At 61.6% G+C, this 22250-nt stretch overlaps 1 protein-coding gene across 2 annotated transcripts; it reads right to left on the bottom strand.

Moving 5' to 3' along the window:
* Window positions 1-2659: 2659 nt before the first annotated feature.
* GRK2 (G protein-coupled receptor kinase 2) lies at window positions 2660-22244 on the bottom strand. 2 transcript variants are annotated; one of them, XM_046644561.1, is made up of 21 exons: window positions 22031-22244; window positions 11718-11794; window positions 9769-9842; window positions 9520-9621; window positions 9323-9397; window positions 9137-9198; window positions 8304-8355; window positions 7907-7998; window positions 7391-7490; window positions 7220-7298; window positions 7002-7132; window positions 6617-6711; window positions 6433-6540; window positions 6159-6225; window positions 5748-5848; window positions 5096-5162; window positions 4923-5018; window positions 4536-4698; window positions 4230-4366; window positions 4027-4137; window positions 2660-3929 (listed from the first exon to the last, which is right to left on the bottom strand). In XM_046644561.1, the coding sequence occupies exons 1-21, from the start codon at window positions 22141-22143 to the stop codon at window positions 3765-3767; spliced, it is 2067 nt and encodes a 688-aa protein (XP_046500517.1). In that variant the 5' UTR covers window positions 22144-22244; the 3' UTR covers window positions 2660-3764. The 2 variants fall into 2 exon arrangements, with proteins under 2 accessions (XP_046500517.1, XP_046500516.1); XM_046644560.1 differs by having other exon boundaries at window positions 4027-4140.
* Window positions 22245-22250: the final 6 nt, after the last annotated feature.

Below are 22250 nucleotides of genomic sequence, written 5' to 3' on the forward strand. Positions count from 1 at the left end.
ACCCGCGCGCGCCGGGGGCGGGCGGGGGGCGCCGCCCAGCCGCCATGGCAACCACGCGCGCCAGCGGCGAGGCCGGGACCCCGGTCTCCGCCCGGGCCTCAGCCGGGCAGGGGTCTGCGGGGGGCGGTCCGGGGGGCGGGGCCTGGCCAAACTCCGCCCGCGGCCTGCAGGGGGCGCTCCAGGCCCAGCGCAGACCCCTCCGTGCGGGTCCGGAAGGGGGAGGAGGGCGCCCGAGGGCGGGGCGGCTCGGCGAGGGGCGGGGCCTGGGCTCTCGGGCCGTGCGCGCGCGTGTGCGCGTGCGTGTGCAGCGGGCTGCGGGTCCTGCTGCCTTGGGTTACTTGCGTCTCCCCAGCAGCCACCCGCCCATGTCCCGGTCTTCCTACCCCAGGCCTCGCAGATACTGATTATGCCTCTGAGTGCGGGGGAGGTGGGAGGTCCTAGTTCCTGGCTCCATCACCTCGCAGATACCCCTAAATGCTGGCCAGCTTAGCATGAAGCGCCTTCTCCAGGGACCGGGGCCGGTGTCTGGTGGTGGCCACACCACGGGCTGGGCCCAGCCACGCAGGGAGGCGGCTCCTCAGGGGTCTGGAGTCAGGGTTGGGAGTATTGGCCAGTGGGGGTTGGGGGGGAGCAGGCCTGGCTCTGGCCCCCCCTGGTGGAGGACTGTCCACCGTGAACGGCTGCGTTCACCCACCGCGTGGAGCCCTTTTGCAGAGGCTGCGCGTTGCTGCCAGTGTCAGGAGGGGAAGGAGAGTTTCGAAATCAGGGCTGGCCCCTCCACCCACACCGAAACCAGGGTGCAGGCCTCAGTCGGCCAAGCAATGGCGGCCTTACCCTGGCCTTAGCCTGCGTCTAGCCCTGGCTCTTGTTGGATGGTGAGGCAGCGGCCAGGCTTGGCCAAGGCTGACCCTCTGGTCTCAGTCTTCCTAGCTATGATATGACTAGATAGTGTGATCTAGAAGTTTGAGCTGAGTCTGGGCTGGGAGGTCCTGGTTGCCATTTCCCTCTGCCCTCTCATTGTGCCTGGGGGGCTCCTGGGCCATCTGGGATAGCTCAGCCACCTTGCCGTGTAGTGTCATCAGGTCACTGTGATGTCCTTGGTCTACAGTAGCTCAAAGGCCTCTGAATGTCCAGAACTCTAAAATCAGGCCCTGCTGGCCGCCACTGCTGCCGCCCTCTCTAGCTTCCACCTTTCTTAAAAGGGCCACCCCTTCTGCAAGCCGTCTTCACTCCAAATGCAGCAGGACTTTCTGGGGCCCAGCCTCTCCTGACCTCTGCGGTCTGGAGCACAGCTCCCCACTGGCCCTGGATCCTTAGTCCCGTTGTCTTCTCAAACCTTTTCCAGGGGCCCTTTCCCCCTCCCCGACCTCCAAGTCGGACTTCTCCCTGGCTGAAAGCCTGTTTGTTCCCACTGTCACTCTGATGCCACTTCCAGGACCACATTTCAGCTCCCTCTGGGACATCTCTGTGCCCAGTGTCCCATGCTATCCCATCAGCATGTCTGAAACTAGATCCGGCCACATTCACCCTCTTCCCCTCAGGCCAGCTCTGCTCCTGGCTGTCCTTGTGTGCCATCTGGGACTGCCACCTTTCTCTCCTCCCCAGGTCCCACCCATTCCTGCTGGGCCGTGTTCTTCCCATCTGGCCTCTTTGTGTCTCTTCCTCTCCCACCACCGTTATGACATCTCTTCCTTGGACAGAAGCAGTGACCCCTAACCCCTCTCCCTGTTTCCCATCCTTCGCCGCCCTCCACGCGTCCTACACACGGGTCGTCAGCGACTTACTTTTCCAGCCAGCTCTCATCACCCCAGCCCCTGTCCAGAGCCTTTAAGGCCTCCCCAGAGCCTATCCCAGCCCAGGCTCCACGTCCATTCCCATCTCTTTGTAGACAGTAAGTGCACGTCGGGCTCTGGGCCAGGTTATCCTGGCATTCAGGACCTCCCAGGCCTGGCTCTTTCCCGAACCTGAGACACTCCTGACTGCCTGGCCCTTCCCTGCATCAGAAATGTCCCCTTACCTCCTCCACCCCAGTGCTGGAGGCCCAGCACAGAGGCCATTTCCTCCGAGACTCCATGAGTCCCTCAGTCTTGCCCAGCAGAGCCCCGAGGAGGGTGGGCAGCAATGGACACCACCCACGGGGGCCTGTCAGGCAAGGACACGGGGAAAAGGAAGTTGACCAGAGCCTCTGGGCAGATGAGGCCTGGTGCTGGGGGATCCCCCCAGCCTCAGGGCCTCCTCCTGGAGGCTGAATGGCGAGGCCAGAGGGAGACCAAAGCCAGAGAAGGCCAAGGGCCCAGAGGGTGCGGTGTGGCCCTGAGGGCAGGGTGTCCTCAGCACGGTGCCTGGCAAGCTGGGGTGCTCAGTCCGTCAGTCCAAACATGATACCAAGGGCCGATCTGCAAGCACCTTCTCCTGCTCCCCTGGGCAGTGGGCAGAAGACCTCCTGCTCCCCGAGTGGGAGGATGAGCTGTCGGGGTGGGAAAAGGGCAGGGGGAGTGCCCCGCCCCGGAGAGGGCTTGGGCCTGAGGCGGCGGGCCCTGGATGCCTGCCATGGAAGGGGAGGGGAGCTGGTGCCACCAAGACCCTCTCCCCTCAGGCCCCGCCCAGCAGAGGCTGAAAATTAACATGGGGCACAAAAGAGTCTGACACAGCCAAGGAGTCAGGCACCATTTTTTATAAAAACGCATAGTATCATTTTCCACTCTTTAAAATCACATTCAAAATTCGGCAAAGAAACGCCCTGGGGAGTGAGTAGATGGGGGAGGGTGCGCCAACCCAGCCCCGGGGGGAGAGGGTGCGACACCACACATGGCAGCGCGACTGGCACAAGGGGGCATGCGGTGGGTGAGGTGGCGCCCTACAGGCGGTGGCACTGATGGGACGTCGGGCTGTGGGGCTAGACAGCCCGGGGGGCACTCTGACCGGCTTGGGCAGGGAGGGCTGGCCCCACCAGGCCCCCTCTCACTGTGCTGCCTGGCCAGCCGCTGGCCCCCTATGGTCCTGGGCAGATGAGGGGAAAGGAGGACCTTGGGGCCAGGCTAGGCCAGTGTGGCACAACCCGCAGTGGCCTTTCTATGGTCCCTGAGCCAGGGCGCTGGGGCGGAAGGAAGAGGGGGCTGCAGTGAGGGCAGCAGTGCCCACTGCCAAGGCCACCCTCCTGGCTGAGCCCACAGTGTCCAGGGAAGGTGGGAATGGAGGCAGTCAGTGACACAGGTGCTCGTCCCGAGCAAGGGTGCAGGAGCGCAGGTCACCGTGGGAGGCCCTCCTCCACCCCCTGGCTGGAGGGCAGGACAGTGCAGGCCTGTGTCCCTGTTGCAGGAGGGGCCGCGGTGGGAAACTCCAAGTAGCATCCCTGTGCTGCGGCCTCCCCTGGGGTGGGGGACGCTGGGCCACCCAGCTGTGCTGTGGGCGCAGAGCACAGCCCACAGGGCCTGAGGTGGCACAACTCGGGGTGGCGTCATCCCCGGGGAGGGGCGGGAGGGCTGCTGGGGGCTGCTCTCCTCCCACAGGAAGACACTGGGAGCGGGCGGCCCCTGAGGGGTCAGGGCTGAGGGTGGCCAGACAGTGGCTGGGTTGGTGGCAGCAGGAGCCAAGGCAAGCGGGCCCCTCCCTGGGGGCTGGGCCAGGCTGGGGCCACAGGAAATCACAATAATTACAAAATAAAACCTTTTCCGCTTTGCGGGAAAACAAATAATAAAAATTCGACAAAATAAATTAGAGGTTTATAAAAGGCGGGCAGGTGGGCGGGCAGGTGGGCGGGCGGGTCAGAGGCCGTTGGCGCTGCCGCGCTGGATCAGCGGCACCTTGCTCAGCTCCACCACCGGTGAGCGGGGCTTGTTCTTCATCTTGGGCACCCGCTGCACCAGCTGCTGGGCCTCGCGGTAGGCGTCCCGCAGCTCCTTCTTCCACTGCACCAGCTCTGGGTCGCTCTGCACACGCCCCAGAGGCTGTCAGGCCGGCTGGGCGCCCCGAAGGCCCCTCTGTTCCCACCCGCCCCCACTGCCTGCCTGCCCCGGCCCCACTCACGTCGCACTGCAGGACGAACTGTTTCCCGCCCCGGATCTTGAGAAGGAGGCACTTCCGCTCCTTGATCTGCGTCTCTTCCACCGACTGGATCTCCTCCATGGTCAGCAGGCTCTGCTGCGGGGCGGGGAGGGGGCGGTGAGAGCGCAGGCCAGGCCCAGCCACCGCAGACCCCACAGGCTCCCGGCGCCAGCCCCGCTCCTTACCGGGGCCTCGCCCTCGCCCCGCCACTCGAGCCGGTTGGGGAACAGGTAGAAGTACCGCCGCTGCCACTGGGTCAGGAAGGGGTTGCCCATCTTGGACATGTAGCCGTGCATGATGCAGTCCTTGCCCAGGGCGTAGTCTGACCAAAGAGAGCGAGAGAGGCGGCCTCAGCCCGGCCCAGCCCCGCCTGGGTTTGGATCCTGGTCTGGCTGTTCTCTGGCTGTGGCCGTGGCTGGGTTCCTGAACCCGGGCCTGTTTCTCATCTCTAGAGCGGGCAGTGGGCGCCCACCGCAGCCGTGGATCCTCACCTTCCTCATGGCCCAGCTGCTTGTTTTTGGTTTTCTTGCGGGTCTCCAGCCGGTCCGTCTCGGCGTTGATGGTGTCAAAGACAGTCTCTGCCACCTCCTGCTGCCACCGCTCCGAGATGGTGAGGGGGAAGTTGCGGTAGAGCTCCTGGTCGCTGTCCAGTAACTTCACCGTGCGGACGGGGTAGGAACAGCCATCAGCCACGGGCCTGCCCAGCCCTGACCCTGGGGCAGAGTGGTCTGGTCCAACCGCCACCCTCAGGGACGTCTGGGGAGGAGGAGCCTGAGCCCCAGCAGCTGACAGGGCTGCCGTGGGGTCTCACGGGCAGAGGAGGAGGAGGCCGCCACCCGGGCGGGCTCAGGTGTGAGAGGCCAGGCAAGGCCCAGTACCTTGATGCCTTTTGTGTCCTCCTCATCAAAGGAGCCGATGTCGAAGGCGTCGGCCGCATTCACCTCCCCTCGTGGGGGGATCAGCGGGGGCGTATACTGCAGCAGAACGGGGGCTGGGTGTCAGCAGGGCCAGGCACTGCAGGGCGCCCGCCCGGCCCGGCCCTAGGCTTTACCTTCTGCAGGAAGACCATCTGCCAGTCCAGGGAGCGGAAGAAGGGGCTCTCCTTCACTTCCTGGGCCCTGTGGGGAGGTGCGGGTCATCCAGGCTGGGGGCTAAGTGTGGCCCTGGGGCAGGTGGCCCAGGCTACCTCCTGGTTCTGCCACCCTGGCTCTGTGACCTTGACCAAGTTCCTTAAATCTCAGCCTGTTTCCTCATCTCTAAAATGGGGAGAGCGGCAGTTCCCACATCGCAGGGCTGTTCTGAATCTTAGTATTTGTACTTCTTGCAACATCATGCCTGGCACTTGGTAAATGTTTAATAAACATAAAAAGCTGCTGTCATCATCGTTATCATCACTGTCTTTGTTACAAGGGCCCCTCCGGAAGGCGGTCCCCAGGCGGCTCTGGCAGCTGCACCCTGGGGCAGCGCCACACCCTGAGAACACTGGATGGGGCTGGTCGTGCCCCAACCTGTGAGCTCCTCAAAGGAAGCTGGGACCATGGAGGGCGCTCCAGTGACAGGACACAGCCCTGTCCTCAGGGCGGCACAGGCGGAGGCCTGGGCAGGCTGGCCCAGCGGCCTGCTGAACACAGCAGCATGCCCCAGCGCCCAGGGCCCACAGGGAGGGCAGGCCTGGGACAGTGGCCCTGGTCCCGGGCACTCACCCTCGGCCTAGGCAGCCCAGTCTCCGGTTGACATCCCTCTGCAGCAGCCCCTCCAACAAGGAGCGGAGCTCCGGGGAGAAAGAGTCGGGCAGCTCCACGGCCTGCGGGAGGAGGAGTGGGGTGTTGACAGGCCAAGGGAGGGCCTCTGGCCCCATCACAGATCTGGGGCCCCAGTGCACAGGGAGAGACAGGGCACAGCTTCCTAACCCCCCCAGCGGACGTGTTTGCTCTGACAACACAGAGAGCGGGGAGCCTGCGGGGCAGGAGGCCAGAGTGGGGATAAGTGGCTCGAGATCTTGCTAGTTGGTGAGAAGCAAGAGTCCATGACCCTCATACCCACAGGAGACCCCAGTCCCACTGCAGCCCCCCGGACCTCCACCCAGCCTCCCAGGGTTGGGAGCCTACACTCACCATTGTCAACGTCATGCGGTCAATCTCATGCTTATCTTTGGTCTTGTGCTGCCGGAAAGGGCTGTGCCTAGGCAAGAGAGGCCGAAGTCCAAGGTCAGAGACAGGAATGGGGAAACTGAGGCAGGTAGCATGAATGATCCTCGTCCAAAGCCAGGGATGGTGCCTCCACTAACACCCAAGCAGCCGTGGGCTCCCGGACCCCAGCCTCCCACCTGGCCTGGGGAAGAGCTTCTCTCTGTCCTGGCCTACCCGCCCCCCGGGACGGCCCACTCACCCCCGCAGCAACTTGAAGAGCATGCAGCCCAGGGAGAACCAGTCGGCGCTGCTATCGTAGGCCACACCCTTCTGCAGAACCTCGGGGGCCATGTACCCATGGGTGCCCCTATGGAGGCAAGGAGGCCATGAGCAGGTTTGGCCGAGAGTGTGGGAAGGGAGAGTGGGGGGGCTGGGACACTCACACGCTGGCGTGGGGCTTCTTCTTGGAGAAGTCGCAGGCCAGGCCCAGGTCTGAAATGCGCACGTGGCCATGCTCGTCCAGAAGGATATTGGCCGGCTGTGGAAGGAGCCCAGTGAGCTGCCCCCAGGGCGGCTCAGGGCAGGGCCCGGCCAGGCAAGATGCCAGCTGGGTCACTGTCTTCGCTCTAGAGGGTTATGGGTGTCCAGGGACAAAGGCCCCAGGTGGGGCGTCCCCTCCTTCCCCAATCACAACTCAAATCCAGAAAATGGCTGGGTGGGAGGGAGGGTGCAAGGGGAGGAGCTGGGCCACCCTGTCCTGGGACACCACTCCCATGGGCCTGGCAGCCAGGTGTGCTGAGGAGGGACGGGACTGTGGTGGCGCCTCACCTTCAGGTCCCGGTAGACGACGAAGCGGTTGTGCATGTGCTCCAGGCCCAGGATGATCTCGGCCGCATAGAAGCGCATCTCGGCCTCGGAGAAGACCCCGTGCTGGGACAGGTGGTAGTGCAGGTCCCCACCTGAGGGAGGCAGCCCCGCAAGTGGCGCTCAGCTCCCTGCCCAGCCCCCAGCCCTGCAGTCCACTTGGGGCCAGGCCGCACACTCACCGTTCATGAGATCCAGGATGAAGCTGAGCTTGTCCGGCGTGTGGAATGCATACGACATGCAGACAATGAATGGGCAGTCCTAGGAGGGGATGGGAGGGGAGGTCAGCAGGGCTGCCCAAGGTTCTGGACCCTAAGGCCGCTCCGGTGGCCAGCCTGGGCCCGCCGGCTCACCCCGGTGCTGACGAGCGAGAGCATGATGCGCTCATTCAGGGCCAGGGTCTCCCCCTGCTTCATCTTGATGCGCTTCTTGTCCAGACACTTCATGGCATACCTGGGAGGGGGAGGGGGCTGTCAGTCAGTCAGTCAGTCCACATGCACACTTGTGCAGAGCGCAGGGCTGCCTCTCGGGGAGGGAAGGCTAGTTACCACAACAAGCTATGACACACATCAGAGAATCAGAGACGCAGAGAAGGCAGGAGAAAGTAATGGTGGGTCAGGGGCTCTGTGAGGCAGATAACAGCACAAGCAAAGATGCGAGGGAGGGGGACAGTGGGGTGCAGGGAATGGTGTATGGCCCTTTGCAGACACATGCCACTTCAGGATCCTGCCACCTGGCTCCCAGGGCCTTCAATGCCGGGGCCCTGGTCCCTGTCACAGCTCTCCATGGACGCCCCATGCCTTCAGGGTACCCCCAGGGCCCTCCCCTCCTCAGACATCCCACCCAATGGTGGCTGAGCCCATGCTCACATCTTGCCCGTGTCGGCCTTCCGGCACCCGTAGACCTCGCCAAAGCCCCCGCGCCCGATGATGCGGTGCACGCTGAAGTCATTCATGGTCAGCTGTGGGGGTGGCACCAACTGGGTCACTGCAGGCTGCCTGGGCCCCGCCCCGGGACAGAGGCACCCAGGCAGCGGGGGCTGGTCCCATGTCAGGGTCCCCACACCCAGGGCCACCCTCACGACACACTTACCTGCCCTGAGCCACCCCCCTCCCCAGGGATCCTGGCACTGACCCCACAGCCACTGCCCTGGGGGTTGAAGGGCAGACTCTCCTGACCTCCCCAGCCCTGGCCAAGCCACGGCGCCCAGCTCCCCAGGAGGAGCAGCAGGGAACACGGCTCTCCACAACCACCCAGCCCACTCACATGGATATTGAGCTCCACGTTCTTCCACTGGCAAAACCGTGTGAATTTATCGCTGTAAGAGAGGAACCCAGGGCTCAGATGAGCCTCAGAAGGTGGCTGGAATGATGCTGAGCGCGAGCCTGCCCCACCCCACTGCCATTCCCTGGGTCCCGAGCCTCAGGTCCTCTTCTGGGACCGCCCAGGAACAGTGCTGGCCTGAGCGGGCCTGGCCACCTGTCTCTGGGTTCCTGCTGGGATCAGACAAGCCTAGAGAGGAGTCTTCCAGCCTGACCCAGACTTCCTGCTACCATATCCTTGACAATGCTAATCTTGTCCCTGCTTGCACACCTCCAGCGACACAGCACCCACTCCCCATGAAGCCCCCACTCCATAGCTGGGCAGCCAGGACCCTAACCCAGCTGTTCCACTTCAAGCTGAGATCTGCCTACAACCCCCACCCACCAGGGCGGCTCTGGCCATGAGGGCCACAGGGTTGGGGGCAGTGTGCCCTCTCGTGCCCGCCTCGACCACCACCCTGATGCATCTCAGCCCAGATGGGCCCAGCAAGGTGCTAGACCGTACACGGGAAAGAAAGACACATCGGTGGCCCCTCAGTCCCTGGAGAATCGCCTAGGACAGGCCTGGAGATGCCTGGTGCTAAGAAGCGTGGGGCAGGAGTGCAGAGGCAGAGGTGATGGGGAATCTGTCTGACCACCCAGGGGTCCCTGCACTGGGCTGCAGATGGGCCCAGGGCCTGCCTGCCGGGGCCTAAAACAGGCAGCCCCTCTCCTCCACGCCATCCATAACCCTTCTCACGGCAGCCTCTGCCTCTCCCGCACACGCCCTGCTCTCACCTCTCAATGAATTTCTGGAACACATCCCCTCGGAGGTTCTGACAAATCTCTTCGATGTATGGCTAAAGAAGGAAGCTGGAGGTTGGTGACTGAGCCAGAGGGGGAGCCGACTAGGCTCCCTGACCTGGGCTGCCCCAGGTGACCCTGGCTGGGCTGCGAGGCAGCGGGGAAAAGCCCAGCACACACCTGGAAGAGATCCGGAGGCACCTGCTTCTTCACCAGGTGGCCCTGGACGTGCTCAGTGGCACTTTTCGAGAAGGGCTGGGGAAGACAGAGGTGGCCATGAATTCTCTGCAGGGTCCTTTCATCCCTTCCCAACGCCCAGGTCGCTCTGGGCCGGCGCGCAGGTCTGGGCCTGAGGACAAGCTGGCCGGGGCACTCACGTGCGAGCGGGCCAGCAGCTCCTTCATGATGTAGGTGTCGAAGATCTCCCGGCTGCGGGCCAGGCGCTCCTCCTCTGTCTCCAGCTTCTCGTATTTCTTGATCTAGAGGACAACGTCCCCACAGGTGACATGGGACGCCAAGACCAGGCATCTTGTGGATTCAACAAAAGAAGCCCCAACCTCCTCCCCTTGCTCCTGCGAGAGCAGGGCCCAGGCCCCGCTGGCCCCCCAGTAGCCCCCTGGCCTCACCTCCTCATAGAACTCCACCAAGGGCTTGGCCTCCTCCAGGTGTTTCAGGCAGAAGTCTCGGAAGAGCAGGTACCCTGAAAGCACGTGTGTTGGCCGCACTGAGCCACATTCCTCAGAGGCCTTCCCATCACAGGGGAGGTGTGGGCTTGGGGCTCCCTGGGCAGAACTGGCCAAGGAGGCAGGAGAGGTGGTCCCTGCCCCAGGCGGGGCCTTGGCAGGGCAAGGCAGCCTGAAGGCTGCTCCCAGCTGCAGATTTGCGGATTCAGGGTAGGGGCACCTGCATTTCTCCCCTTCCCGGAATCTGCTTCCTCAGACTGCAGCTGGGATGTGATGGACACCCGGGTGAGGCAGAGGCTACAGCTGGCTCTGGCGCCCAGGCCCCCTGCCTTATCATTGCAGTCTGGGCCTGCAGCTCCTCCGAGGGCAACATCCCCACCGGGCAGGCTGTGAGGGTGCCATGAGATCCACCTGGGCCAGGCCAGAGCCACAGCATGGGGAGGAAGGCAGCCTCCGGGGGGGGCCACAGCCCTCTCCCCGGACCTTGCACCCCCTCCATCATCTGGCTGATTCTCACAGTGGCCCTGAGAAACAGACAGGGAGGGCAGGTCCACTTGGGGAAACTGAGGCTCGGAGAGGCGTGTTGGGCAGGCGGTATGTGGCAGGCATCAGTAGGACATGAGGTTCCTCTATGAGGTGGCAGGTCCTGGGAAAGACAGGCTGGGGATGGGGCCATGCTGCAGGGGGACCTGAAGGGCATAAGGCCACTGGCGACGGGAAGAGGTAAGACAGGCTATGGAAAGGGCTCACTGGAGCCCACTCCCCTCCCAGCGAGTGGGCGCTGAGGCCTGGCCCCCGAGCAACCCTGGAGGGCAAAGCGGAAGTAAGGGTGGTCCTCACTCCTTCCAGCCCGACACAGGTGACCAGGCTTGTACTAGTGGCTTCCCGTGCCTCTTTGGGGGCACTCCCTGGGCACCTCTGTCAGAGCTCGCGGCCACCACTTCTGCTAACAGTGGCCTGGCCTTTCAATATCGTGCCTTTGGGTAACTAGTGACCAGGGCTTCCCAGTGGGCCAGGGGCTTTTGCTGACCACCATCCTCCAAGAGTCCTGGGCAGTGGGGCTCCGGAGTCCTGGTTCCCAGATGAGGACACCAGCAGGCTCAGAGAGGTGAAGAGATGTGCCCAAGGTCACACAGTGCAGGCAGGGGACCCAAACTGTGTGCTTCCTGACTCCCCAAGCCTGACCTCTAAGGCCTGATCCTGCCAGGCCGGGACAGGCCCGGCCCCTCCCACTTCAGAGCTGAGATCCTGTTCTCCAGAAGGCCAAATCAGAGTCGTGTGTGGCTGGAGCCTGCTTCCCTGCGACCTGCTCCAAGCCTGCCCTGTGGGCCAGGTCTGTGGGGTGGACCCACGATACGTCTGAGACAACAGGCACTGGAGGAGAAGGATGAAGGGGCTTGCCAAAGCAGGTTGCTCACAAAGAGGGCCCACGGGGGCGGGGACAGGCCGACCACAGAGCGGCAGGCGCCACAGGAAGGGCCCCGCCCCTTCCTGTCAGTTCTACCAACGGCCCAGAGCAGCTGTGCCTGCGCCAAGGGGAAGCTGCAACTCTCAAAAACAAAAACCCCAAAGGAGGAACTTCCCCGGCGGCCCTGGAAGACTGCTGGGCCCCCACCCCCTTCACGGGGCTCCCTGGGCCAATAGCCAGGGGCTGGGAGGCATTACGGGTCACGGCCCTGAGCAGCCCCACTGCCACCCAGGGGCTCGCTGGCTGTCCTATACCCCAGTGGATGGGAGGCCAAGTCTCCTGGGAGAGGGGAACACAGCCCAGGCAGCTGGGGCGGGGGCTGGAAGGCGGCCTCGGGGTCCTCTTGCCCCTCACGCCCCGGGCCTGGGCAGCTGGACAAGTGGCAGAAAGTCCTTGGGGCTGGCAGAGCCCCCACTGTACTCACCCAGCTTCTGAGAGAAGATCTTCTCAAAGGTCACCTCGCCCCGGTCCTCCAGGTACTTCTGCATGACGCTGCGGATGCTGAAAACAGAGGGGCTGCTGTTACTCGCAGCCCTCGAGGCTCCGGCCAGCCCTGCTGGCCCTCCCCTGACCCTGCTTCCCTGGGAGGCCGCTGCCTCCTCTCCCAGAATCCGGAGTGGAGGACACTCCTGGTGGGCGTCACCACTCCCTCCAGGAAGGCAGCCACCCCTGTCAGACCTGACCGCATGTCACGCTAGAGGGACCTGAGGAAGCCTGTGCCTGCCCACCAAGGCTCTGTCCCCAAAAGCTAGGGTGGCCAGCAGGTGGCTGCTCAGAGTTTGGTCCCAGTGCTGCCTCGTGCTGCCTTTGGGAACTTGGCTAAACCTCAAAAGCCAGGCCTCATCCATCAGCAGATGATGGATAACCAAAATGTGGCCTATCCTTGCAGTGGAATACTGCTCGGCCATGAAATGGAACGAAGCACTGAAATACACGAGTGTTATGATACAGATGAATCTTGAAAGCATTTTGCTAAGTGAAAAAAGATAGTCACAAAGGCTACATATCATCTAATTCCATCTACACCCCTGTCCAGAACAGGCAAATGTACAGAGACAGAAAGCAGACTGGGGGTGCCAGGGACCGGGCTAGGGCAGGGGAGTGGCTGTTAATGGGTACGGGGTTTCTTCTGGGGTGATGCACATGTTCTTGAATTATGTGAGGGTTGTACAACATAGTGAATCTACTAAAATCTACTGAATTGTACACTATAAATGAGGAATTTTACGTTATGTGAATTACATCCCAATTTTTAAAAATAGAAAAAAAATAAAAAGCCAAGCCTCAATTTCCGTGCCCTAACAGCTAAATTTAAAATGTGCCCCCTGCGCCTGAGTTGCTTGGTGGGGAGCAGGTGAGAGGCTGGCCATTGTGACCACAGAAGCCCATCCCCACGCTCGCCGCCTGTTTATCTCACCCCAACACCGAGCGCCATCTAGGAGAGTAAAGCCAGGCTACACTTCATGTCTCAGGCGAACATTGCTGTCCCCTCCTCCCCGCTCCCGGGCCACCTGCAGTCCAGCCCTGCCAGCCTGGCTGTTGTGATGGCCAGCTGTGGGCACCTCTGGCCCTCACTAGCCCAGGCTCCTGAGGAATGTTCTCAAGCTGCCCATACCGAGGGCCGTGCTGGGCAGTCACACCTGAGCCCACGCAATGCTCACACAGCCCTTAGGAAATGTGGGGTCACCAGCAGGCCACTGATGAAGAGACTACGGCTGGTGAGGACTCGGATCAGAAGGTCCGGCTTTGTGCCCCTGCCTCTCTGCGTCCCTGCACCCCGTCTCGGAGGAGCCTTGTTCACGGGGACCCACTGCACACCACCCACTGGAAGGTGCCATGCAGGCAGGTCCTCCCAGGGCAGATGTCCTGCGTCTGTGGTTCTATGACAGTAGACACCATGTGACAAAGCCTAAGGGGGGCCCGGTCAGTGCGAGGAGATTCAGGAGGGAAGTGTTCTGCACTGTTGGGACAGGCTGTGTGGAGAAGGCGGAACTTCACTGCGTTCCTCAAGTGCAAAGAGGATGTCAACAGGTGGTGAAGCCCAGGGCAGGTGGGTGAACGTGGGGACAGGCAGGAGAAGGCACGGCCAGAGACGAGAGGAGGCCATCGGGCAGGGAGGGGGCTCGGCAGAGGAACCTGGCAAGCTGGGTCCAGGGCGGCGAGTGCACAGACTCCACCAGAGGCACCGATGGGCGGGAGCCCAGGTAGATGATGACACTGAGCCAGGAAAGAGGGAAAGAGACAGGTGGGGTAGGAGCTCGGGCTGTGGATGGGAGAAGAGTCAACAAGGCCAGATGGACGGCAGGCCAAGCCTGCGAGCCTTTCGAGGTCTGGGGCCCTGTCAGAGAGTGGGCTCCAGGCAGGACCAGCGTGGCCAGTGGACCCTGCCCAGCCTCCGGGCCTGGGATCCAAGGCTGGGGACCCCTGCCCTTGTCCACTTAGCACTTTCCTACTGAGACGGCCTGAGTGGAAGCCAGGCCCCGGCCTTCCCAGGCCCTTGCCCACATTCAAGCCACACAGAAAAGGCCACGCAAGATAACCCGGGAGCATGCAGAGCGGTTGTCAGCACAATCCTGAAGTCATGACCCCCTCTCCGGCCTCCCCGCCCTCCTCCGAAACCATCTCCAACAGGAAGAAGGGCGCTGACGACCAGGATAGCCGTCCCGTGTCCCCATCCTGTGACTCAGGCCTACAAGAGAAAAGCTCCAGCTGAGGGCCGGTGGCCCTGAGCTGCCAATTCAGGTTCCCTCTGGGAAAGTGAGGACACCCTCCACAACCGGTGGGGACTCCAGGGCCGGGATGTGGCCCTCACCACGCTGGCACACCTGCCCCTCCTGGAGCCACACCCCAGTTCACGTCCACCAGCCACTGTCAAGGACACGTCCCGCTGGCCCCGTGGGACTCAGAGGGACTCAAGAGGCAAGGCCAGACTCCAAGTCCCATGTATGCTTCACAAACACCAGGAGCTTGAAAAATCTATGAAACTGAGAAAGACACAGCCCCCACCCTGGGGCCTGCAGACTGGAGACCTGAGCCCCCAGAGGCCACAGGGCACAGTCCACACTGAGCAATCAGGGCTCTGGGCTCTGCGAGGGACAGCTTGGGACCTCCTGTTCAGACGGCGGAACAGGCCAGGGCTGTGCTGGGGTGGAGTGCGGCCAGAAGGACCTAGGCCAAGGCAGCAAAGGCTCGGCAGGGTCTCAAGACCAGGCAGCCAGGAGTCAGGGGTGTGGAGTCCGGGAGCCCCACCAGGGCCACATGCCCGGATTCCTCCTGTGATGGGGACAGGAAGGCTGGACCCTCACGACCCCTTGGCTCAGGTCTTGGCTCTCTGCGTCTGCACCCATTCCTGTGTTTCAAGACATTTTGGTCTACAGCAGAGGATGAGAAAAAGCTAGAAGGAAGGAAAAAATATCATATAATGTGGATCCTCCATGGAGGTGGCTGGTCAGATGGTGGTCAGGCACGGTCAGCTGGAATGTCAGACAGGTAGATGCAGATGACAGGCAAAGTGAGCCCAGCCTGTAAGGGATGACCCCACCAGGCAGCTGGGCACAGCCACTGAAACAGCCCCTGGGAAGCCCTCCTGAGCCCCAAACTCGCTTCCTGGGAACCAGCAAGACTGGCGCCAGCTCAGCAAAGGCGACGCAGTGGGAATGCCACCCGGGAGCCAGGGAGCACTTCCAGCCATGTGACGTGGCGGCCCTCCAGAGCAGCCTCGAACTGGACACGCCAAGGTCCCCACCAGGAAACGCGCTCTCAGAGACGGCCTGCCTCCGAAGGGAGAGGCGGGAACCAGCCGTGCTCAGGGGCTGTGCCCATGCAGAGCCTTCTGCCTCCCGGCAGCTCTGCTGGCGGCTCAGCCCAGGGAACAGCAGAAAGCAGGCCCTGGGCTCTGAGCTGCCTTGGCGGCAGACCCCGCCCCCCCTCGGAAGCCTGCATGGGATGGCCACAGCATTCTTCCCAGCCCACAACACTCCACTTTCTTCCTTAAAAAGAAAAAAATGTTTTCTAAATAAAATAAACAACCCCCCCCCAATCAAACACGAGGTCAGACTCAAACAGAGCCCTCGAAGGGAAGGCCCGCGAAGCGGCAACGTGAGGGTTTCCCATCCGTTCCCACGGGGCTGGTGGCCAAGCGAGCTGGCAGGTTAGAAAAATGTGCCATAGGGGATGTTCTCGTCAGGGTGGCAAGTACAGGCTGGCACGGGAGGCGGTGGCAGCCTTCTGGGCTGGGTCACCTTCGTCTCCAAAACCTGCTCCCATACTGGCAGAGTCTGGAGTGGCCACGAGCCCAGCGCAGAATTCCTGCCCCCGCCCAGGTCAACAACCCCGACATCCAGGAGCACGTGGCTCCCAGATCGACTCCGGGTTGTCAAGAAAGCCAAACATTTGCATCTTCCCCACCAGATGGACCAAAGGCACCCAGCCCCTCTGGGAAAGGGCCTTGGGGCCGCCGTTACTCTCATGGTCGGCTGGACGTCCAGGCCTGGGTCCCAAATGGCTCTCCCTACCTCCTTCCCTGGAGGCCAGGCCAAATCACAAACTTTAAATGTCCAGTTTCCCCATTTATAAAACGAGGATGTCAACAAAATGCTGATTACCACCACCACACTGGCCATTTAAAAAGCCAGAGAGGACACAGAAGAAGGAGCACTCTCTTAAGAGGCCAGCCTCGCTGCGAGGGCTGCCAGCTCACATCCGCCTCCTGGAGGGAGCCCTCCTTCTGGGACACCACAGCCTGCACCTTCTAGAATGTGATCATAAGCTACATGGTCTTGTTCAGGTCTCTGTCCCACACCTGCCATGTCCTCGGAGGGCAGGGCCTATGGCCAGGAGGCCTCTTGACAGGGAGCCCTGACCAGGGGTGGGCCCATGAGCAGTCCCTGAGCCAGGCAAGCGGCTGCAACTCCACTCTGCTCCCAGACCAGCCTCATACACTCACGTTGCTCAGCTGGGGGCCCCAGCGGGCAGAGGGCCCCTGGTAGGAGGCCCACTCTATCATGGCAGGGCACTGCCGCCTGCAGCCTAGGCTGTTCCCTCAGGCCTCTGCTGCTGAGGAGCAGGCCCAGCCTGACGCTGGGGGCAGAGAGCACTTCCTCCCTCCAGCCCCGAGTGCAGGTTGAGGTGACAGGATGGCAGGAAGGGGGTGAGGGCTGAGGGGGAGAACTTCCGGTACCTTTCAGCACCATGTGGCTCAGAGGAAAAGCAAAGTCTCCCGCTTTGTGGCGCAGCGGCCTGGGCGCTCACAGGTGACTCCCACTCAGGGTCACAGACCGTAGCTTGTGTGGACTAGGAGGGACAGCAGGGGTCAGAGGCAAACACAGTTGTTTTGATGGTGAGGAAATCAAGGCGAGAAGGAGCTGAGCAGCTCGCCGTGTCCCACATTGAGTTAGTGGCAAGAAAACATCTGAGGCTCCCTGAGAAAGGGTTTCCACCAGGCAGAGGCCGCCCCTCGGCGTCTGTGGAAGAGCTGGGTGCAGGGTCTCAGGGGACCCCGGACTCGTGCCCTGGCTGCAGACAGCATCCCTCCGGAAGCCCAGCAGGCTGGGGCAGCTCTGGCTGGCACCCGGCAGGCCAGGGGCCATGGGTCCTACGCTCCTGTGTGACAAGGATGCCAGAGCCACGAAATCCCAGGATGGTGCAAGACGGCACGGGGGCTACGAGCCTGGCGGGTCTGGTGCAGCCCCGCCAGGAACAGCTGGGCCCTGGGAGATGATGGTTAACAAGCCAGCAGAGCAGAGGCCGTGGCCGCGGCTGAGACACTCCTCTGTGGCATTTCCAGGAAACCTGGCACTGAGGTGGCAGTGGTAGGAGGAAGTCCCCTGGAGCTTCTTATTAATATTTCTCAGTGACTCTCCCTGGGGCTGACAAGGTCCTCAGAGTCCAAGGACGGGGCCACACACCAAATGGGAAAGACCAACCCACAGGGCCACCTCTGGAGCAAGCCTGGGCCCTGGAAGAGATGACACCCACCGGGCACCACACACACAGGCCCACCGTGAATGTCCACAGCAACCCAGGCTCCCGACAGCACGGTGGCCTCAAAGTGGCTCCATGCAGGATGTGCAGGAAGAGGCACTACGGCGGCCTTATCATATGCCATGGCTTCTACACGAATGTGACACGAGCACCACACCCTGCAATTTACTGCCACCACGTTAGAATGCACAAGAACAAACTTCCAGGGCTCCTTGCCTTGCAGTTCCCAGGAGGAGGCTGTCCCCCACCCCAAACCGAGGACGGCCTCCAGAATCAGAGAACTGCCCCCTCAGAGAACGGAGCTGCTAATGTGTTAACGCAGAAAACCCACTTCTGAAACTCTGCTCTTCAGCTGGTGTAGACGCTACCCTTTGCAGAGAGTGGCGATGCAGAGAAGGAACGTTACTGTTTTAGAAAAAAGCTGCAGCCAAACACCTCGATTTTAGTGTCTCTTAATTGAAAGAGATCAGTGATAACTTGAGTGTAACCCCATCTTATACGACCAGCGGGGGACACTGGGTCCTCGTGGCCACAGGAGAGTTGGGAGGGGCCGCAGGAAGAAAGGGCAGGTGTGATGAAGTCTGTGCAGTTGTGCGTGACCCCTGCTGTTCGCTCCGAGGCAGAAGCAGAATATCCTGGAAGCACTCAGCCATGTGCACGCAGCCGAACCTGTAGGCCCCCGAGTGCTCAGTCCTCCTGCAAAGCCGAGCTGGGTGCCCGGGGCGGGAGGAAACGCCCGCTGCAGAGTGTGCCTACACCTGACGTCACCGGGAATTTACTACTAGGAATTGATCGTGCATTAATAGGACACATTATTCCTGGGTTGACAGAGCCCAGATTCCGCTGCACGGATTCCAACCTGTAAGGCTCACGCTCCCTTCAAATCCATTTACCAAGGGAACGGCGGGCGGGCGAGCAACTTAATGGCAAAAATGTGAAACCCATGCTCTGGAAAGGAGAACAGATGGGAAAAGGCGTCCCAGAGACTCATTCCTGGGGAAAGTAGGGCTTCAAAGACCCAGAGGGAATGACTGCCGAAGAGATAATCTTGTTTGCAGGGGCAGGAGGAGAGAGAACGCTGCTACTGGAGTGGAAAGTTCTGGGTAAGGCATAAAGGCTGGAAACAGCAGGGTTTCTGCTGGTGATGGAGAAGTGGAGGGAGGAGGAAGGGAGAAAACCGTCCCCTGCACCCCTTCCCCCACAAATCAAGGGCAGGAAGTCCTGGAGGCAAAGAGTTAACAGGAACGAAGAAGCAACAGAGGAAGAGTGGGGGGTCTGGGAGACAGGGAAGCCAGGAAAGGGCAGGAAGGAGGAAATCCCTGGTGGGGGAGGGACCAGGAAAGAGCCAAGAAAATGGGAGGCTGCAAGAGGCACCCGGCTCCGACAATCTGCTGCTGGGGCTGCCACTGTCACCAGGGAGGGCAGGGGCATCTCTTGGGACCGCCCAGGCCAGGCTCCTCAGCTGGGAGCCTAGAGATTAATTACACGAGGCCTCCGTGGTCATATTAAGCAAATGACAATAATTACAGGACTGCTGCCGCTGCTGGGAAGGGAGACAACAGCTCCTTCAGGGAGAGGCACCGACCGCAGACCCCGAGAGCTGAAGGAGCCCTGAGAGGTCCTGGGTGAAGGGGCAGCCCCCTCGTTTTACCAAGGTGGCAAGTGAGGCGGGCTCAGCCAGCCTCAGGGATGTGCCTGGGTCCCACATGAGCTGGTACTGCGGCGGGATTAGAAACCAGGTCTCCTGTCTTCCAGCTATCTGACGCTCCCTCCTTCAATCGGAGGTGGAGAAACGGGTCTGTTTCCTTGGATTCTATAGGGTGACAGAAGGGGAGGCCCCTGTGCCAACTCAAAGTGGCACTGTGCCCAACAGCTCCCGTTCCCCAGGCCTGCGAAGTCAGAGCTGAGATGCCAGCCCCAGCTCCTGGCCAAGCCACAAGCCGGGCACCAGGCACAGGGAGGCTGCCAAGATGGACCACCCCAAGGTGGGAATAACTCCAAATGGCACCTTGTCATGCACGAACCATGGCCTTTCTCCCTGACTCTGACCTTGTGGGTGAGGGGACATGACCCCAGAGATGGAAGTGCCTGCTCCAAGCATCAGCTTTGCCAGGGCACCTCGGTTCTGTCCCAGCTGCCGGGGAGGGGGCTGGGCCTTGTGAACCAGGGCAGGTGACAGTGCTGGGGGCTGCCCTGCTGCTTCCAGGCCGCCTCCCCAGACCCACAGCTCCCCAGACAAGGGGGGCCAGCTGGCACATTCCACAAACCAGAGGTGCAGAGGCGTTTGCGGAAGAAATGTAGCACAGCAGCGAAAGAGCCCCCAGGGGTGCAGAGACCCGCGTTCAAATTCCAGCTCCCCTCTGTGACCAAGCCCCCCACCCGCCCTTTCTGAGCCTCGGTTGCTTCAGCTATTAAATGGAAGCATACCACCTGCTGTGCCTGCTGCCTGCAGTTGTGAAGGGGATAAAATGGAGTAAAAAGCAAATGCCAGGAGAATATAAGATACAGTCATAACGACCTTCCGGGGCAGGAGGCATTTGATCCACCGGGTGTGCAAAGCACAAAGCAAAGGGTGACGTGTCCTCCGATGCAGGGGGCCGGACTCCTGGGACCAGCCCAGATCTGCTGCACAGAGCAGCTCTGGCCCTCCCCTGGCCTCAGCTCACTGATGGTCACTGCTTGAGCCCCTGGTCCATCTCACAAATGGGGGCAATCTGCCTACCATCATGTGCCAGATGGCGACCCTATACGAGAACCATGACACCTGGCTCCCACTTCCTGCCATTCCCCTAAAACTCACAGCCTCCCTGGTTCCAGACATCACAGTCCTGATATTTCTTGAGCAAGTACTACACGCGAGGCACGGCCTTGCCAACTTCACAGGTTGGCTTTGGATCAACTGAGATGACAGATGTCAAAATAAACAATAAATTAGTATAATTTCCGCCATTACTCCTATTGCTACCATCAGTACTACGGACAGTAAAGGGGACAGGAAAAGAGGAATGTCTCGTTTCTCAGGGTTCTAACACCTGCACAGCCAACCCAAGGCGGGGCCCCATCAGGAGCAATGCATTCTGGGGAGAGATTACCCAAAGGCAGAGAGTTCCAGAAAAAGCCCTGCCTCACACTTTGCAGAACTCCATCCGGCAGGAGGGTCTCAAGGCCGTGGCCACCAAGGAGAGCCGTTGCGAACCCCAAAGGTTGATTTCCCCCATTTCCTCCCTCGTGGCTTTGTCATTTCTGAACTCATTTTTGTTCTAACTGTCGCTGCTCCCTGGACAGCCCCCAGCTGACAGTCAGTCTGGTTCCTGTTTTGAGAAATCTGATTGCAAATGTCTTCGAAAAAAAAGGGCCCTAACGGCCTTTTCAAAATGCAGACCAATTTTCCTCTCCTGGGCCTGGTGTTCAGTCAATCCGAAACCCAGCAAGAATGAGACACGGATGGGGTCACTGGAGACATCGGCGTGGCACCCCTGCAGCTCTGGGACCTGCTTCAAAGACTCAGGACGCTGCAGAGTCTCGGCCCTTATTTCACACCATCCACATTTCACAGATGAGAAAACCAAGTCCCAGAAATGGCCAGGGACTTGCCCAAAGTCACATGGTAAGACCATAACAGCTAGCACAGGCCCAGGCTCCCGGGCCGGCCAGGCACCAGCATGCCAGCTCTCAGGCAGGTACGGAGGAGTTGCTGAGACTGGCCTTGCCACACGACACGAGGAATTGTGGTGGGCACACGGCTCTCGTAGATGCACAACAGCCAGGCCCCAGCTCAGGCCAGGGTGGCGGACACAATGTGGAACCAGAAGCCGGAAGCCCTGATCCGGTGGCCAGGCCGCACTCTGAATTACCTGTGACACTGGGCAGGCCACTCACCTCTGGGGCTTCAGCTTCTTCACCTGTTCCACGAGAACAAAACCACACCTGTCCTACCTTTTCATGGGCTGCCGTCAGGCTCAAACAACGGGATAATACTCTAGGAGCCATAAAATGCTGGACAAGCCTCAGCTATCATCTGTGTGCTGTATACTACTGTATACATGTATACTGTATACATGCTGAACAGTTTAAACTTTGAGACCAGGTGCAACAACATCAGATGTCTCACGGAGAGGTGGCAGCCTTGGTCCAGCTGCTGCAGGGGTTCCAGGATGTTCCCCTGCAAACAGCACCCACAGGACACCAAACGCAGGGCCCACCAGAGGGGGAATGTGAGGGCAGAGGGACAGTGGGTGTCTCTCTCACTGAGATGGGGCACGACCACACCCTGTCCCCCACCACCACCCCGGTCCCCTAAGCACTGTCAACCCCCACTCCAAGCCAGTGACCCACCAGAAGGGTGGGGAAGACCCCGGAAGATTGCTGTCTCCCCCAGACCTCGCACAAGTGTTGACCAGAGCGGGTTAGAGGAGGGGGCAGTGGAACCCCAAGGAGGGGTGCTGAGAACAGAGGCAGCGAAAGGGTGGGCCGTCGAGTCAGGCCAGGTAGCTAGATGGTGGCAGCCGGAGGAGGGGACCCCACGGGGACCGAGGGCTGCCGGAGGAGGATGGAGGGAGCATGGGGCCCCCGGGGAGAAGGCAGGAGCAGGGGCTGCCGGCGAAGAGGGCCGGGCAGAGCGCAGGAAGGGGAAGCGGGCGGAGCGGGGCCGGGGCGCTCGGGGAGAAGCGGGTGGGAAGGCGGCGCGGGGCGCCCGGGCTCAGGTGCGCGGGGCCGGGCCGGGCGGGCGCGGGGAGCCGCCGGCGGCCGCCTCACCTGGGCTCGGGCAGCAGGATCTTCTTGCTGGCGCGCGCCGCCGGCGTGGCCTTGCTCTTCTCCATGGCCATCAGGTAGCTCACGTCGGCCAGCACCGCCTCCAGGTCCGCCATCTTGGCGGCGGCGGCGGCCTCTCCCGCCGCTCGGCTCCGCTCGGCTCCGCTCCGCGCCTCGGCCCGGCCCGGCCGCTCCGTCGGCCTCGGGCGCCGCCGCCCGCCCG

Source organism: Equus quagga, chromosome 17 (genome assembly GCF_021613505.1).
Source record: "Equus quagga isolate Etosha38 chromosome 17, UCLA_HA_Equagga_1.0, whole genome shotgun sequence".
In the NCBI taxonomy this organism is placed as follows: Eukaryota; Metazoa; Chordata; class Mammalia; order Perissodactyla; family Equidae; genus Equus; species Equus quagga.

What these genes read in the sequence shown, in the direction of transcription:
- GRK2 (XM_046644560.1), bottom strand. Translation starts at nt 22,143, where the DNA reads ATGGCGGACCTGGAGGCGGTGCTGGCCGACGTGAGCTACCTGATGGCC. An exon ending in CTGGGCTGCCTAGGCCGAGG is followed by an intron (nt 5,163 to 5,747) that starts GTGAGTGCCCGG and finishes ACCTCCCCACAG; the next exon opens with GGCCCAGGAAGTGAAGGAGA. An exon ending in AGATGGTCTTCCTGCAGAAG is followed by an intron (nt 5,019 to 5,095) that starts GTAAAGCCTAGG and finishes GTTCTGCTGCAG; the next exon opens with TATACGCCCCCGCTGATCCC.